The sequence below is a fragment of the Pituophis catenifer genome, unplaced genomic scaffold, assembly GCF_029215685.1.
Source record: "Pituophis catenifer annectens isolate HBS135680 unplaced genomic scaffold, rPitCat1.0.hap2 SCAF_2, whole genome shotgun sequence".
Classification (NCBI taxonomy): domain Eukaryota; kingdom Metazoa; phylum Chordata; class Lepidosauria; order Squamata; family Colubridae; genus Pituophis; species Pituophis catenifer.
The window spans coordinates 134,043,628-134,060,620 of NW_027256882.1; the positions used below are offsets into that span (position 1 = coordinate 134,043,628).

The 16,993-nt window shown below is 41.4% G+C and overlaps 1 protein-coding gene across 1 annotated transcript in view; it reads left to right on the forward strand.

The window, feature by feature from the left end:
• Window positions 1-16,993, forward strand: part of GRIN2C (glutamate ionotropic receptor NMDA type subunit 2C) — a 74,217-nt gene that overhangs the window by 42,296 nt on the left and 14,928 nt on the right. The window contains exon 9 of the mRNA XM_070937587.1: window positions 11,071-11,196. Within this exon, the coding sequence (XP_070793688.1) occupies window positions 11,071-11,196 (126 nt within the window). The remainder of the gene's footprint in view (window positions 1-11,070; window positions 11,197-16,993) is intronic.

Below are 16,993 nucleotides of genomic sequence, written 5' to 3' on the forward strand. Positions count from 1 at the left end.
GTTTTTTGTTTCTGGAACAGGAATAAATGAGATGGTCTGGAACAAAAACGGACTGATGACACCAGCTCCCTTGTTTCCTGTCATCGCCCTCTGAAGTCTTGCTAATGCTACAAGGAAAAGGCTGGGGTGGGGGAGGTGGTGTGTGGAGGGGAGGCAGGAAAGGGAAAGGACAAGATATAGATCTTTCTCTGCCAAGATGTTTGGCGTCTTCTTCGTTTCTAAAAGTATCTCTTCACTTCTTCATCTTATGGTTATTCTCTTCCTTGCTGTTTCTCTCCCTCCCATTTTTGGATTCTTCAGTCTAAAATAGAACCACGAATTCTTGAACCCATTCTACTTCAGGAGACAGTTAAAGATTGATACGGAGGGGTTAGCCTCTCTTGGATAGCTAAATTAAAAAAATAAATAAAATGTTGAGGTTTCCCTTCCAGCCAGAAGAGGTGGGGTTAATATTATCCTGTTGGTTTTCTCTTCGAGTGCTTGAAAATGAGAATATTTTTTTTCTCGAAGGATTGTGTTAAGTAGTAAGAATTCTTGAATTCCTTCGAGATGAACCAGAGCCACCTTCAAAGTCTTTGATCAGATTTCTATAGATGAGGACCTAGGTTAGCCTGTATTCTAGTTGACATTGTTTACAGTATAGTTAAGTAGTTAATGTGTTTCTTAAAAAGGGTTCTACTTTGGGCACTGAAGGCTGTTTTCATAAGTATGCATGAAACTGAACAAGGTTAGGTGTTAAGCCAACTTATTCTGTGCATCTGGCTTCACAGGCCTAGTCTCTCTCATCATCTGTTATTTTTCTGACGCCTTGATATGTAAATTTTAGCAAGGTACATATTTTACGTTTCTTGCCTTCATCCTAATTTGCAAAAGGACTTTACAAAGCTAAGATTCAGTCATTTTCATCACTGATTTTATGAATTATTTAATGCTTCTTGGAGAAAAGATAAAAATTTATTGCTCTGATTATTCATTCTGACTGATCATTGCTCCACTGTATTTGTGTGGCTGAGCTCATATCAGCTCTCATATATATCAGTCCCCTTCTGGATTCTTAAGAGTAGTTTGGAAAAGGCATGAAATGAAAACTAGGGCAAGTTTTAAACTAGGATGTCATATCAACTAGATTGGAGAAAGTTCATTTGACAGGAAAAAAATAAATAAAAGCAAGATTTGTTTTTCTCATGCTTGTTAGCATTCCCCCTGTCAAAATCTTTGTTTAGTGTTGATCATCTAATGCTACTTAATAGCCTCAATTTATAGTATTGTATATCAATATATTTTTGCTTCAGTGTTTCTTTTTGTTTGGGGTTCATTCTCCCTCTCTCTAGAGAGAGAGAGAAAGTTAAAAGCCTGTAATAATGTACTTGTTATATATTAACTAGAACATATGACAGTGTCAGTGACTTTTATCGGATAATTGTAAAGGAGGAATCCTTTTCTTTTTCAGAGACTGATGGTTAATAGTCCAGAATGGCTCAATTTATGGGAGCTATTTGTTTGACCACTTCCTGATATAACATCTCATTGGAAAGTTGTGAATAGGAGAGTTGTTAGAGATTGAAAAAGGCACAGCACTTTCCTTATAGAAGGTTTGGGTAACAGATGGAAGATAGTTGTGAAATGACTAAGATGCTGGGCTCATTGACTGGAAGGTTGGTAGTTTGAGACTCTAGTACCACAGGACTGGGTGAGCTCCTGTTCTTGCCTCAGCTCTTGACAGCCTAGAACCGTGATGGTAAACCTATGGCACGTGTGCCAGAGGTGGCACACAGAGCCCTCTCTGGCACACGCGCCGTCACCCCAGATCAGATCTCCATGGCGTTTCTTTCGGAAGCTTCTGTTTCCCTGCAAATGACGAAACAGAAGCTTACGAAAGAAAAAGATCTTACATCTTGCCCCACCTCCTGTTGGCCAGCTAGTCTTCGGGTCTTTGCTGCGCATGTGCACATGTCCACGCATACGCATATGTTTACGCATGCACACTTTCACACATGCCCACACATGTGCATGTTCGTTCACATGGGCATGCATGTGCAGTTTGGGCACTGAGTGCCTAAAAGGTTCGTCATCACTGGCCTAGAAGTTCGAAAGTATGCGAATGCAAGTAGTTAAATAAATACAATTTTGCTGAGAAATTAACAGCATTCCATGCACCACGGCATATAGTCATGCCCATGGAAACATCACCGACTCCATTGACTAGGAAACGGAGATGAGTACCGCCCTCTAGAGTTGGAAATGACTGGATGGATAGCTCTAGTTGTGTCATGCAACAATTATTGTTAATATTAACAAGCCATAGTTAATGTTCACCATGGTTTAGCAATACAGTGAATGAAATGCTGTAATATATATTTACCTCAAAGCCCACTTCTGTAGTTTATCCCCAGGGCCTATGATTCTGACCTCACCCGATAGCTTCTTGATCAACATTCTGGCTTCTGAACTGAACAGGCTCTCTGGTTCATTGGATGTTGCAGAAACAAGGACTTCCTGTGGAGTCCTTGGTGCTTTTTGAGCTTGGTTGTTTGCTTGCAGATGTTTCATCTCCTGGGTAGGTAACATTGTCAGTGCACAGGAGCATCATCAGTGCACAGGAGCATATGTGCAGGCAAACATCCAAGCTCAGAAAGCACCAAGGGCCACACAGTTCAACTCTGAGCCACAGATATTCTCTTTTAGCCTCAATGTCAAAAGTAGCTGCAACATTGACAAAGTCAAAAAGACTCGGGCAAAAATGGTCAGAGGGAATTTAATCTTCAGCAGAGACTGATTAGTGAGAGAGGCAAGCTGTGAATCCACCAAGATCTTAGAGTTCTGTGCCACGTGCACCACGTGCATATAAATAAGTGACATAAAATGCCATTTCACAATTATGTCAGTAACTTCGGAAATGTTTAGACCTATTTTAGGAATATGTCAAGAGAGTGGAAGAAAGGAACGGTAATACGATTCTACTGAATGGAAAGCCACAAAGAAAGCTTCCTTCCTTCCTAGAGCTGTTAAGACAGGTAATAAAATCAAATCTCCTTCAAATCAGATTCGGCTGCATCCATATAGGTGTTCCCTATTGCTGCCTTCTGGGATGTCTTTCAACTGAGTTTTTCTGATAATCTTTCATCCAGACTTGACTCTTCTTAATTTCTTAAGGTCAGTTGGGCTGCATTGTACAAAGAGTTTTTTTTTTTAATTTGATTTATATGCCGCCCTTCTCCGGAGACTCAGGGCGGCTTACAATGTGCTAAGCAATAGCCTTCATCCTTTTGTATATTTACACAAAGTCAGCTTATTGCCCCCACAACTGGGTCCTCAATTTACCTACCTTAGAAAGGATGGAAGGCTGAGTCAACCTTGAGCCTGGCAAGATTCGAACCTGCAGTAATTGCAGGCAGCTGGTCTTAATAACAGGGTGCTTTAGACCACTGTACTACCAAGGCTCTTGTTCCTTAAGAAGTAACAGCATTCGCCCTCAAAGTGAAAACTCAGTTACAGCAGCCAGCAACTGATAAGTTATAAACTGCTACAGACATTGCTGTACGGATCTTTATCCTTTTGAGATGGATGTGTGTATGTGTGTGTGTGTGTTATGCTTTTGTGTGTGAGAGACAAAGGACAAAAGAGATTCAAGAAAAATTTAAGAGAACAACCTTGGTTTCTCACATGCTACAAAAACAATAAGTTATGTCTGTCCCAAAGGGAACCATTAAGTATGGAAACAGGAGAAAGAATGAGTAGCATCATGGCCTTTCTCTCAAAATTCATTCCCAAGATATGGATTTGCTGCTTGATAGGAGTGCAGGTTGCCTCTGTTTGCATTTAAAAAAATAAATAAATAAGCAAATAATACAGAAAAATAAACTGTGAGCCTCTCGAAGTGAAACAACACTGTTTCAAGAACTTCTGATGCTTTGAGGAAATGGAAAATATGAAACTGTATTCTAACAGAGCTTGACTTATCCAGCATTGCTATCTTATCATTTATAGAAAATCATCTAGTGAGCTTGTAATCAGAGTCTAAGTAACGGTGATGATTACCTGTCTCATCTTTCGCTACCCTGTTCTGTTCTGGAGGACAACAGTTTCCTTTCTTTCTTTCTTTCTTTCTTTCTTTCTTTCTTTCTTTCTTTCTTTCTTTCTTTCTTTCTTTCTTTCTTTCTTTCTTTCCTTCTTTCCTTCCTTCCTTCCTTCCTTCCTTCCTTCCTTCCTTCTTCCCTCCCTCTCCTTCACCCCTCTGTCTCCACTCATTCACTCATTGCCTTTCTTTCAGGAATTCAGGAAGACTGGCAGCATTTCTTCCTCCTGTTCCTTATCTCTGCAACAGCAACCCTTTGAGGTAGAGGCTGGGCTGAGAAAGAATAACTAGCAGATGACCAAAAGACTATAGTAGTTCATGTGATGAATGTACAGCTCCTCATGATTGTATCTCACCTTTCATCAGCTGTAGCTTAAAACCTATCACACACAAGTACAAGTTAGCATCTCATTGTGATCCTGAACAAGTGAATTTCGTCTCACAATGCTGTCATTTTCCTGAAAGAACTGAAATGCTATCCTTAAAATGTACAGCCGTGTTTGCCTTTTGAGCTGACAAGTGATTCATTGGCCTAGAATGTCAAAAGAAGGTTGCTTGACAATTGAGCGGACTCTATTATTTTCCACAATGAATCTTTTCACATAAAGACAGTATTTCTTGAGAATGTTTTATCGGCTAATTCCTAGATGAGTAGAGATTTCATCAAACCAATTCCCACTCAAATACAAGTTCAATGAACACCAGCAACTGGTATTTCTAGGAAGAAAATTGTAGGCTCCCTAGGGAGTATTTTGTTTAGGATTTATAATTTCAATGGGATTAATAGGTAGCATGTCACCTACCGAACAAATAGTTAGGGATGCTTTCGGGCATTTGCTTTTTGTAAAAGAGAGGCTGTACAAACTGACTTGATTTGCATGTTTATATTTATATTTATATATTATATGTATATTATTAGGCTTATATGCCGCCCTATCTCCAACGGACTCAGGGCGGCTCACAACAATAAAACCACAATAATCAATCATGCAAAGTTAAAATGCCTAATTAGATCAAATACTATTAAAAACCCATTAAAAAAAACCCCATCAGTCCAGGCCGGGGAACTCGAATAACCAAGTTTTTAATTTGTGGCGAAAGGTGCGAAGGTCAGGGGCCAGCCGAAGCCCCAAGGGGAGTTGATTCCAGAGGGTGGGCGCGCCCACAGAGAAGGTTCTACCCCTGAGGGCCGCCAGCCGACATTGTCTCACCGACAGCACCCTGAGCAAGCCCTCCCTATGGGCGCGAACTGGGCGATGGGATGTTGTTGCTGGCTGCAGGTGGTCCGCCAAATATCCTGGGCCTAAACCATGTAGGGCTTTATAGGTCATCACCAGCACCTTGAATCTCACCCGGAGGGCAACCGGCAACCAATGCAGGTCGCGCAGGAGGGGTGTTACATGGGAGTATCGGGATTCTCCCATCACAACCCGCGCGGCCGCATTTTGTACCAGCTGAAGCCTCCGAGTGGTCCTCAAGGGCAGCCCTATGTAGAGAGTGTTACAGTAGTCAATAGTAGTCAATGTTCCAGATTAAGGTACAGTATGCCTTTACAGTTTCTTATAATTCCAAATTTTGTGATGCCCTATTTTGTGCAAAAGAAATGTAACATGTTTTCAAAAAGTCAGAAGCATTCAAAATAGTACTTTTACTATTGTTAATAGAGGAAGAGCAGGGCCCCCCTTGGGTGAGCATGAGCTGCCTAGGGAAGATCCCTGGGCCAGTGCAAAAGGTTTTCTCTTGCCAGCAGAAAGATTTTTTTGGTCCGTTTTAAACAGGATTAAATATTGCAATTCATTTACCAAGGGTGCTGCTGGTATACAAGGTGCCCTTGTGCAGAATTCCATTAGTGTCCCAGCAAGTTTTTAAATATTCCAGCTGTGTGAATGTGCACTTGCTTGCAGTTAAAAACATATTTTAATATTCCAGTTAATATGCCCACTTGTCCACTGTTAAATCTTTTCCATACCTTGCCTCCCCCTCGTGTGGCATCTTTGGACAGCGCCAGGTTGTGGTGGCCTTTGGGACAGTGTCTTTCTGTGTTTAGCAGAGGGTGTGTCCCCAGTTAAATGCAACTAGGACGCCAGCCTAAGAGTATTTAAATGTATGCTATCGAACAGATATACTATTAGAGAGCAATCTGTATCCATTTAATTTTTCCTTCCCTCGGGTCCTTTCTGAGGGACAGACCTAAACTCAATAGAAATGGAGGACTCTTCTTGCTATTACGAAACCTCCTTCCCTTCCCTTTCATCTGCCTCTCAGTATGCTAATGAAATGCATCTGATGCCATCAGATAAAGTTTATGTCCTTTATGACAGGAAAGGACAAGCTGACAAATGGCCCTCAGTGACGGTATTTGGGGGGACTGAATTAATCCCATTATTCAGTCTGCCTTTAATGCTGGAGCTCTCAGTGTCTCTCTGTTGCTGCCAACATCTGAAAATGGCCTGGTCTCTCTCTCTCACACACACACACACACACTCACATTCTGTTTTTCTTCATCCCATATGTTTTTGTGATTCTGTGATTGTTTCCCTATATTGATCATGTCCATGTGGGTGTTCTGACACCAATGATGCAGTCTCTCACAACTGTCTACTCGTCACAAACACAAGATGGGAGTCCCAACCTGTATGGCCTGATGTGCAGAGTTGGCTTTCTCTCTGCCCCTTGAAAACCGCAAGGCTAATAATCATCTCTTTACCTCTGCCACATCCATCTCCTGTAGCTCCTCTTCAATCCTAACATGTTAGGTAGCACATCCAGAACCTTGGACATTGCCCAGAGAAGTGGGAAGAGTCGGAAAACAGCCACAGATTGCACCCCTATCTGCAGTAATTTATTAGACAACCCCCAGGTGACAGGATTATCATTGTAAGGTACCCCCGAGCTGCCTCTAAGCAAGATGGGCAGCATATAAATTTAATCATAAGTAAAAATAAATTTGTGAAATCAATGATCTGCTATGATATTGATAATCCCATCAAAGAAATATATGTTCAATATAAATCAAACAAACTCTTCCATGAGAAAAAACAAGGCTGAGTGACTGGAGGAGCTGATTTGACGTATTGTTTATTCATGTTTACCAATGAGAATATTGATCTCATAGAAAATACTGCTTTCATGAGATCAACATTCCCATGTTCAACCTCCACACACACACACCCAACAAAAAAAGAAAAAAATAGGCTGTATAAATGAGAAGATTGGACTGCCACAGCCACTGTTAAATGGCTTTGAAGACCCATGGCCCATTGATTGGACAGGAGTGGTCATCTTACAATGATGAACTAAACCCGAGTGAATTTCTGACTATATCATTCGAAGCTTCCTTGAGATGTGAATTTTACATTAGGGAGTTTTGAATTGGGATAAGAGGAAAACATCCACTTTCATGCTGGAACTTCTTAAGCCAGTGTCAGATTCCCACATCTGTGGCTAGCAATGAAATAGACATATTTTCTATGAAAGTGTCTCTTCTTACCTCAATAAACAATATATGAGTGTGAACTGTTACTTTAACAGTATTAACTTGTGCTCTATGTTTTATCCTACACGATCCTCTATCAATTGGAGGTTATAATTAAGGAGGATTTGATTTCATTGCCACTGTGTGGTAGTCTAGCTTGTGGCTGATTGAGGAGAATATTCTGGTTTGTTGTTGCAGTCCCATCATCCCCAACCGGCCATGGTTTCTTTTCTATACTATCCTTTAGTACCTATCTCTAAAGCAATATTTATTTTCCCCTTTATCTTTGGGGTTCTTTGTAGGACAATATCAAAATGACAATACCAAAAGAGCCTCTTTCAGTTCTGTCCTTTTTTAAATTTGACTTTGATTTTCTAAATGCTTATGAAAATGTTTCACCCTTAGTTCCTTGACTGCTAAATGCTAGTGACAATCTTGTGCCATAGGCCTATCTTCCCTCATTCCTTGCATACATTTTCCGTGATTATCTGCAGAATAACCTTTTAGCGAGTGAATGTTTCTCCTATTGGGTAAAACTCTTGTTCTCTCCTTTTTGTTCTCCTATCAGTTTAGGTTTTATTTATTTTTTTAAAAAAATGCTATATATAGCAGGAGTATAGCAAAGGTCTTTCCTCAGCGGGTGAATAAAATCATTCCAGATATGAATTTGATATATGTGTGATTTGTTCTGATTGGAGCTAATGTAAGTGTTCCCCTCCCAGTGTCACTTTCTTTTACTTGAATCTCTTGTAGTCTGGATCCCCTGTCTTGAGTTTCAATGGAAAAGGGGTCAGGTTAGATTCAGTGTTAGCTTCCTCTGGGATTTAACTTCCACTTGTGTCTTCAGGGGCATGCCTCTTCTGTCTTTGAGATGAGGGATGTATCTAGACTGCCACATCTCAACAATGAATCAATGTGGAACATGTGACTGCAGAAGGGGGAAAAAAAGCATGCAGCTACGGTTTAAATGCTTGTTTTTGAAATGGGAGCCTTCTGTGAAATCAGGAGCTGCATATCAAGCATCATCCTTCTGATTGTGAGTGACAGCCTCCCGACAGCACAGGGAGAAGAGAAAAGAAAGTTGGGGGAAACAAGAGAAGCTGGGAATTCTACAGACATTTTCTAGGCTCTCTTGGGTCATCAGGAGAGCAACTATCACAGCAAACCATGGCAGCTCTACATGCAGCATCTAAGTGAATGAAATTACATCCAGCAGAGTCTTCTACCTTTCCCAAAATTATATCCTGGAGATTTATTGGATTCCACGTATGCCTAGTTGGACGGGGAATGTTTGGAATTGACTCCCAACCCATTGGGAAGACAGCAGAGTAAATAACTCACTCTCTATATAGGTGGCACTGCTACTTGTGTGTGCAAGGGCTACTTAGGAATTTAGGAGAAAGTTTGTTCCCTTCTATTTACACAAGTCCATTCTCAATAATCAGTATATAGTCTGGGCTTGAATGTTACTTCTGCCAGCATCCATACTTTGAGTTTGCTCCTGGAGAAGCAACAACTCATGAATTAAAAAGGCACTTCTCTGATATAGTATATGCTAGTCCTGCTTACTGTTTGACTCTCATGTCAAGGTAAAATTTTTTATATCCATCCCATCCATCCATCCATCCATCCATCCATCCATCCATCCATCCATCCATGTCTGTCTGTCTATCTATCTATCTATCTATCTATCTATCTATCTATCTATCCTCTATCTATCCATCTACCTACCTACCTACCCACCTACCTACCTACCTACTTACCTACCGTGTTTCCCCCAAAATAAGACTGGGCCTTATATTAATTTTTGCTCCCAAAGACGCATTAGGGCTTATTTTCCGGTTAGGTTTTATTTTTAGGGAAATATGGTACTAAATGCATCCGTCTGGCTGACAATTTTAACTGGGGCTTATTTTGGGGGTAGGGCTTATATTACAATATCCTGAAAAATCATGCTAGGGCTTATTTTCCAGTTGGGTCTTATTTTCAGGGAAACACGGTAGATAGATAGAAATCTATCTATCATTTATTTTCTATATCTATCCATTCATTCTATCATCTATTTATTTATAGCTATCCCTCTGATTGTCTGTCTGTCTGTCTCAGTTCAGGTCCTTAGGACCAATCTCTAGTGAGTCTTGTCACCAACAATGTTTTGGAGCTGTTTTCAATTTCCTTATTGCCAATATTCAGAAGTAAGAAGAAATGAGGAACTAAGCCCTATTAGCTATGCACAAGAGGGAGACATCAGGAGATATGGAAACACACAGACACAGATACACACAATTTGGCAGTGTGTAAAACAAATTCCAAATGAGAATTTAGCATGCTGGTCCTTCAACACAGATGACAGCAAGGGTGTTCTGTCCCTGTACCATGCACACACCCAACCAGCCAGCCGAGGGTTAAATAAACTCTTCAAACCCACAACATCAGTGATAAGGAACTTGGCAGCAACTCCGTGGCTGCCTGCCAAGAGCTTTTACTCTGATAACACAGACAAAAATACACACAGTTTGAATTAAATCCACGGCAAATAGATGTTGTGTCCGAAGGTGCAAGTGCCTCGCCAGAGATTAGCTTTGTCCGTCACAGAATCCGAATGGCTACCACACTCCCTTTTATAGCCTGTGGGGTGTGGTCCAGTGACTCAGCTTAATCTCTGGCACGCCTCCTTTTCTGCTGCTCACGCTTGTCTCTCCGACGCTGGCGTGGATCCAACCACAATGTTTCTTCGTCACTATCCGAAACACCTGGTTCCTGGCCAATCTCTTCTCCTTCGGGAGACACCTGAGGCATTGCCAGAGAGGAGGGTCCTGGAGAGGGAGGCCTGGCCATCTCCTCTCCTTCATGTTCAGAGCCTTCTTCTTCCGATAAGATAGGCTTGGAGGATGGAGCCACAACAAAGGGGTTATGAGGGAGAATAGAAAAGGGAAGGGGGCAATGAAATAGGTAGGGCAGGTCAAACTGCTTGTGACAATAAATTGCAACATTTTTGTATTCCTTCCCTGTTATAGATCTCATTGTTGTCTATGACGATGTAAAGTTATAAAAGATGTGATGCAGGGGTGAAATCCAACAGGTTCTGACAGGTTCTGGAAAACCAGTAGCAGAAATTTTGAGTAGTTCAGAGAACTGGCAAATACCACCTCTGGCTGGCCCCAGAGTGGGGTGGGAATAGAGATTTTGCAATATCATTCCCCCAGGAGTGTGGAGGGAATGGGGATTTTGCAGTATCCTTCCCCTGAAGTGGGGAGGGAATGGAGATTTTGCAGTATCCTTCCACTGCCATCAAGCCTCACCCACAGAACCAGTAGTAAAAAAAATTGAATTTCACCACTGATGTGATGGCAATTTTTTTAAAATCTCAGCAGATATTGCATATAAGTCTTGGTTCATGTAATTTGGGTTATCCTTCCAATAGGAAGAATGTATAGCTTGCAGTAAGAATGCATAAACAAATGATTTTTCCTAATCAATCCTGTTATCCTGAGTTGATTGGCTTCCTCTCATCTTCTAGAGCCTTACAGCCCAGCTGTGTGGGTGATGATGTTTGTGATGTGTCTCACGGTTGTTGCTATCACAGTCTTCGTGTTTGAATATTTCAGTCCTGTTGGCTACAACCAGAATTTAACCAGTGGCAAAAGTAAGTAAGTTTCCAAATGGCTCAGTGAATGAGTTGCTTTACTTGGGTGGTGAGGGACGAAAGGACAAAAAGCGGGATTATTCTTTTATTAAGCATTTTCTTGCCAGTTATTTCAATGAAATAGACTAATGAAGTCCAAAGGTACTTTTCGATTGGCCTTTTCCAAGCACCCTAAGAAGAATGACAGCCCAGAATAAACAGAAAGGTTTGAAGTAACCAAGGAGTAGAAGAAATATAGAGCGTGCTGTCTTATTGTAATCTATTAAATCAGTGATTCTCAACCTGAGTCCGGGGACCCCGGGAGGGGGGACAGCAGGATGTCATCGCAGGGGGTCCGTGAAGGCTTGAAGAAATATTATGATTTAAATCTTGAGTTAAGTTGGGGGGGGGGGGTTCCATGGCCATGGTCCATGGCTACAAAAGTTATTTAAAGGGGGTCCATGGTGAAGAAAAGGTTGAGATGCACTGTATTAAACCACATGCATAAGGGAAAAGGTTTGCCACTGCAAAAGATAATGTCTCCAATTAGCTTATAAATACTTTCTGTATTTTGCATGGAACCCATTGCAGTCCCTGCCAATGAAGAGTCATACATTTCTGTTCCTCCCAGGATCCCCTTTGGTCTGATTCTCAGGATAAGAATTCTTATACTGCTTAGTTACAGGGATGTGCAGTCCTTCAGAGCAAGTGTGGACTTGCTATTGGACCTTTGCGTCTCGGACATCTATTTCTCTGAGATTGTGCAACTGCCATGTAAGCCCAGGAAAAGACACAACATTTTGAAGGAAGCACCAGCAAGTGTAGCATATCTGCCAATATTAATTCTGAAGGGCTGCACATGTCTGGTTAATAGGATAATTTTCATCCAGTGGCAAAGCAGCAATGAAGCAGTGTATGACATTAATTTATTTGTAATTGTTCCCAGATTTGTACAGTCATAAGTGCAAACTTGGCAATTACCATTGATCTCTAATACTCCGATGCTTGAAGGGCTGCCACAAGGAAGAGGGGCCAACTTATTTGCCAAAGCACCTGTAGGGCAGGCAAGAAACTATGGATGGAAACTAATCAAGGAGAGAAGCCATATAGAACTAAGGAGAAAATTCCTAACAGTGAGAACAATTAACCAGTGGAACGACTTGCATTCAGAAATTGTGGGTGCCTCAATATTGGAGGCTTTTAAGAAGAGACTGGACAGCCATCTATCAGAAATAGTATAGGTCTCCAACAAGAGCAGGGGGTTGGACTAGATCAGAGGTGGGCTTCACATAATTTAACAACCAGTTCGCCTAGTGCAGAATCCAAAATGTGAGCACGTGTGGCTTCAAACACACGGCAATTTCATGTGTGTGGCTTCCAGCACACCTTCTTGGGCAAACGTGGTGAGTAGAGCAGGCGAGGCGCAGAAATCAAGTGGGCTGCATGGGCGGGGCGAGCGAGCCAGAGAATGAGATATATAGGATGGGATAGCACCAGGGCGGTTGGTCGGAACTACTGGTATGGGCGAACCGGTCTGAACCAGCAGCAGCCCATCTCTAGACTAGATGACTTCCAAGATCTCGTCCAGTTCTGTTACTGTTACCTCATATATACATGGGTGACAGGAAACAGGAACGTGCACAATAAATTGGAAGTTTAGCAAATCTTGAGTGAGAAATCTAAAGGTTGTTCAAAAGCTTAAAGGTATTTTTTACAGTATATTAAACACTGAACACACTAGATTTCAAGAAACCAAATCTGTTACGACTGAGTGGATTATTATTATTATTTTAATGAAAACAGCCATCCAAGAATCTTTTGGGCAAGCTATACAGACCAATCAAATGCAAAAAAGAACGATGTTCAAATGTATGTATAGAACTGGAAATGTCAGAAAACGGCTTTTCTCCCACCTGTATGATTAACTGCACCATCTCCTAAAATTCTGACCTCTCTACAATAATTAAAAGATTCTCCTTTGAATCTTGTAGGTAGCCTTATAAACATCATACCCGTGACACTGTTTTGATTTGATCCACAGTAAAAAACATTGCAGGCCACATGGTAGTTTGTCCTTTATTTTTTTTGTCATTCTGACCCAGGTTGCGGCTAAGCATTGTGTGAAAATCCCTCCATTCTAGTCCTGGTCAGTTCTTCAACAGTTCTTTGCCTCTGAAAGTGCCTGTAGGCTTCTTGAGCAGATTCTCCAATTAGTGGGTCCCACTTCTTAGAGATTTCGAGAGCTTTCTCACAGTTGCTTTTAGATGCAAGCTGCTGTTGACCTCTATCCTTGATAAAACTTATACATCCTGACATGTAGATAATGAAAAGGGTGTGAGTAGAATGAATTCCTTCCAACTGTCCATTGTCACTTTTGTTCAGTCATCTCACCTTCCAGAGAATTCTCTGAATTTCTCACCTTGGAAAATTTGCTATCGTTCAGAGATCATAGTTAAGGATGCTGGAATGAGATGGCAAACTAATTAGAAGGAGAGAAGAAACCAGAGTAAAAATAAGCAATCTTTTTTTAGCTTCCATCATGTTCTTTGGCAGGGTACGGGACACCTGGATGTTCCTGATTGCTTTATTGGAATCTCTCTCTCTCCCCTCCCCTCTCTTTCACACACACAGAGTATTTTACATTTTCAGATTGTTGTTTTGTTTGTTGCATTCTTCATTTAAAGCAAAAAAGACTGTCCTAATATAAGAGGGGGGGGAGAAATTAAATATTCAGAACTTGGGCCTACCACTTTGCTTAGAAATTGAAGGAATCCCCTTTCACCAGGGGTGAAATCCATCAGGTTCTGACAGGTTCTGGAAAACCGGTAGCGGAAATTTTGAGTAGTTCGGAGAACCAGCAAATACCACCTCTGGCTGGCCCCAGAGTGGGGTGGGAATGGAGATTTTGCAGTATCCTTCCCCCAGGAGTGGGGAGGGAATAGGGATTTTGCAGTATCCTTCCCCTGTCATGCCCACCAAGCCACGCCCACCAAGCAACACCATGCCCACCAAGCCACGCCCACAGAACCAGTAGTAAAAAAAAATTGAATTTCACCACTGCTCCATACCCAAATGTCCTGTGGTGATTTTTTTGAGACTTTTGTGTAATGTAGAGAGATCAAGAACATGAAAACTGTGAAGACTCTCAGAATTCTGAATCCGTTAACTCCTTCCAAACCATTGCCATTAACGAGTTCAAGATTAATGTCTGAAGGATATATATATATATATTCCAAGCCATTTTTTGCAGCCTGAAAGAATGTTTAGAGGAAAAAGTAAGACCTACCAGGCACACATTTCTTGGGTAGGATGGCCTGCCACAACGTAAGACTGAATCGTTTCCTGCCCATTTCAGTGGCTGAAATGTTGCAGCTCTAATCCCAGGGAAAATCTGCAGTGCTTGGCCAAGTTCAGCATGTTGCTGCCTTCCTTCCGTGTGTGCAGAGAGGGATATAACTTTCTATTAGTCTGGGTTGCCTGTAAGCCAGTATCATCTTTATTCCTCTCTCTCTACCTCTGACTCTCGGTTCTCCTTTGCTATCAACGTTTTCTGTCCAGAGTCTACTCCAGGCAGCTGATTATGTTGGTCCTACTCCTTCACCTTCTCCGATGACTCCAATAAATAGGAGCAGTTATAGGATATGTAACACCAATGTAGGGGCCTGGCCCAATCCAGCTGGTCAAAGGGAAATGGCAAAAACGTAGCCATTAATTTTTAAAAATTTAATACATTTATAGGTAAATGTCTATGGAGATTCTCAGTCATCCAGGTCATGATTGTCCCAAAGTTGCTTTTTCAAGAGGCAACTGGGCTCCCTTGTTTTTCTTTGAAGACATTTCGCTTCTAATCCAAGAAGCTTCTTCAGCTCTTGGATAATATATGTATGTTTAATGGCATACACAGTAACATTAAGGCTAAACTTAGAAGATTTCTAAGCTTCATGTATTTAAACACTCAATGGCTGATCTCTTGGAATACTTAATAAACCCTTAGGCTTCTTTATTCCGAAGTACACTGCTCAAAAAAATAAAGGGAACACAAGCAGAAGACATCTGAGATCTGAATGAATGAAATAGCCTTATTAAATACTTTGTTCATTACATACAGTAGTTTTGTGTTCCCTTTAGTTGTTTGAGCAGTGTATAAACTACTGAATGTAAAGAACAAAATATTTAATAAGGCTATTTCATTCATTCAGATCTCGGATGTCTTCTGCTTGTGTTCCCTTTATTTTTTTGAGCAGTATATTTTGCAGAAATGTCTCATTATTATGGTTTAATTAGAGTTACAGGTATTTTCATGGTTGTAGACAAAGTTATCTACACTTAAATACATTGGAGAATCTCCTAACCACATTTTCTCCTCTTTAGGACAGAATGACAACCAAATATACAAAAGCAAAATCAGTCCAATCTGTTTTTACTCAACAACAAGCAAGCAAGTTACACTGAGTCAAAGAACATACAGAGATCCTATAGGGAGGATTTCTTCTCTCCAAAGTTCAAGCAGATTATCCAATTGAAGATTCCAGTCGAGGGGCCGACAGGAATTCTGATCAGATGAGTTGTAGAGCTAGAGAAGCTGGGGGATAATTAGAGAGAGGGTGGGCACATGTATCTGGAACACAGCTATGATCTTCTGCCCTCTCCACACCCGTGTTCTTTTTATCCTCTTGTTGTTGTGGTCCGCCAGCTGCCAGATGTGCTGGCGGCAGACTCAGATGATAAGGAGATTGGGGAGGAACTTGGGCCAGTTCTGGAGTCCGGAGAAAGCTCTGATGGATGCACTGCATCAGACGCAGAGATAGAGCCAGGGCTGTCCGACATTTCCCAGCAACTGGAGAGGCAGCTGCTTTTGGAGGCTGATATGAGTGAGGAGGAAGAACAGCTGGGGCCTGTTCCTGATGCACGTATGTGCAGAGCAGTTAGAAAAGGTGAGCAACGGAGGACAAGGAGTCAACTCGGGGAGCAAAGTACACGTGGACGCTGAATGGCCCCTCCCTGGCTGGGGAATAAATAGAAGGAAAGGGGAGTAGTTGTTGTAGGAGATAACAGTTCGTATTTCTGAAGATTTTGCTCATTGTGTTTCGTACCACAAAATTAAATTAAAGAATTTAATTTTCAGCCTTTTGGCTGGGAGCTCATGGCCTTGCAATTATCGCAAGGAACTGATAAGATCTGTTACTGCAGTTAACTCTTTGAAGGACTATTGCCTGGACTTTTCGGTGGGTGAATGCAATTAATTCACAAGAGGTAAATAAAGAGGGGTTTTTCGTGACAAGGAGACTGTTTCTTGCTTCTGCTAAGGCTGGGTCAGAGCACTTGTGTCCCAGTAGCAGATCTCACCTTTTCTGATTCAGCCTTTCCTGACCGACTCTGTGCTTTGCCTCCTTTTTCTTTTCTTTTCTCCAGAATGGTCAGCTTGTAACCCACAAGAAGGATAAGCACATTTATCCATCCCAAGTAGCTAGGATTTTTTCTTATATCACAGCTAAATTGATCCTCCTGACTCTGATGTTCATTGCCTGTTCCCTAATTTGCCTTTATTTTGAGGCCTTTGAATATTTCTAGTTATTTCCCATCAGCTAGCAAAAATAAACCGCAACATTTAGCTTTAGTTCTAAAGAGACAGTTTTATCTCCAAGCGTGATCGTGTGATTAAAAAAGTAAGCAAAGCAATGCAAATTCCAAAGTACACTACTAAAAATGCTCATCTTTACAAAATTTTGTATCAATGAGTGAAAAGTCTTCAGAGTTGCATCCCTCAGGTGGCACTCATAATACTGAGGATGAGAACCATGCCTTACAGGTTTATTTT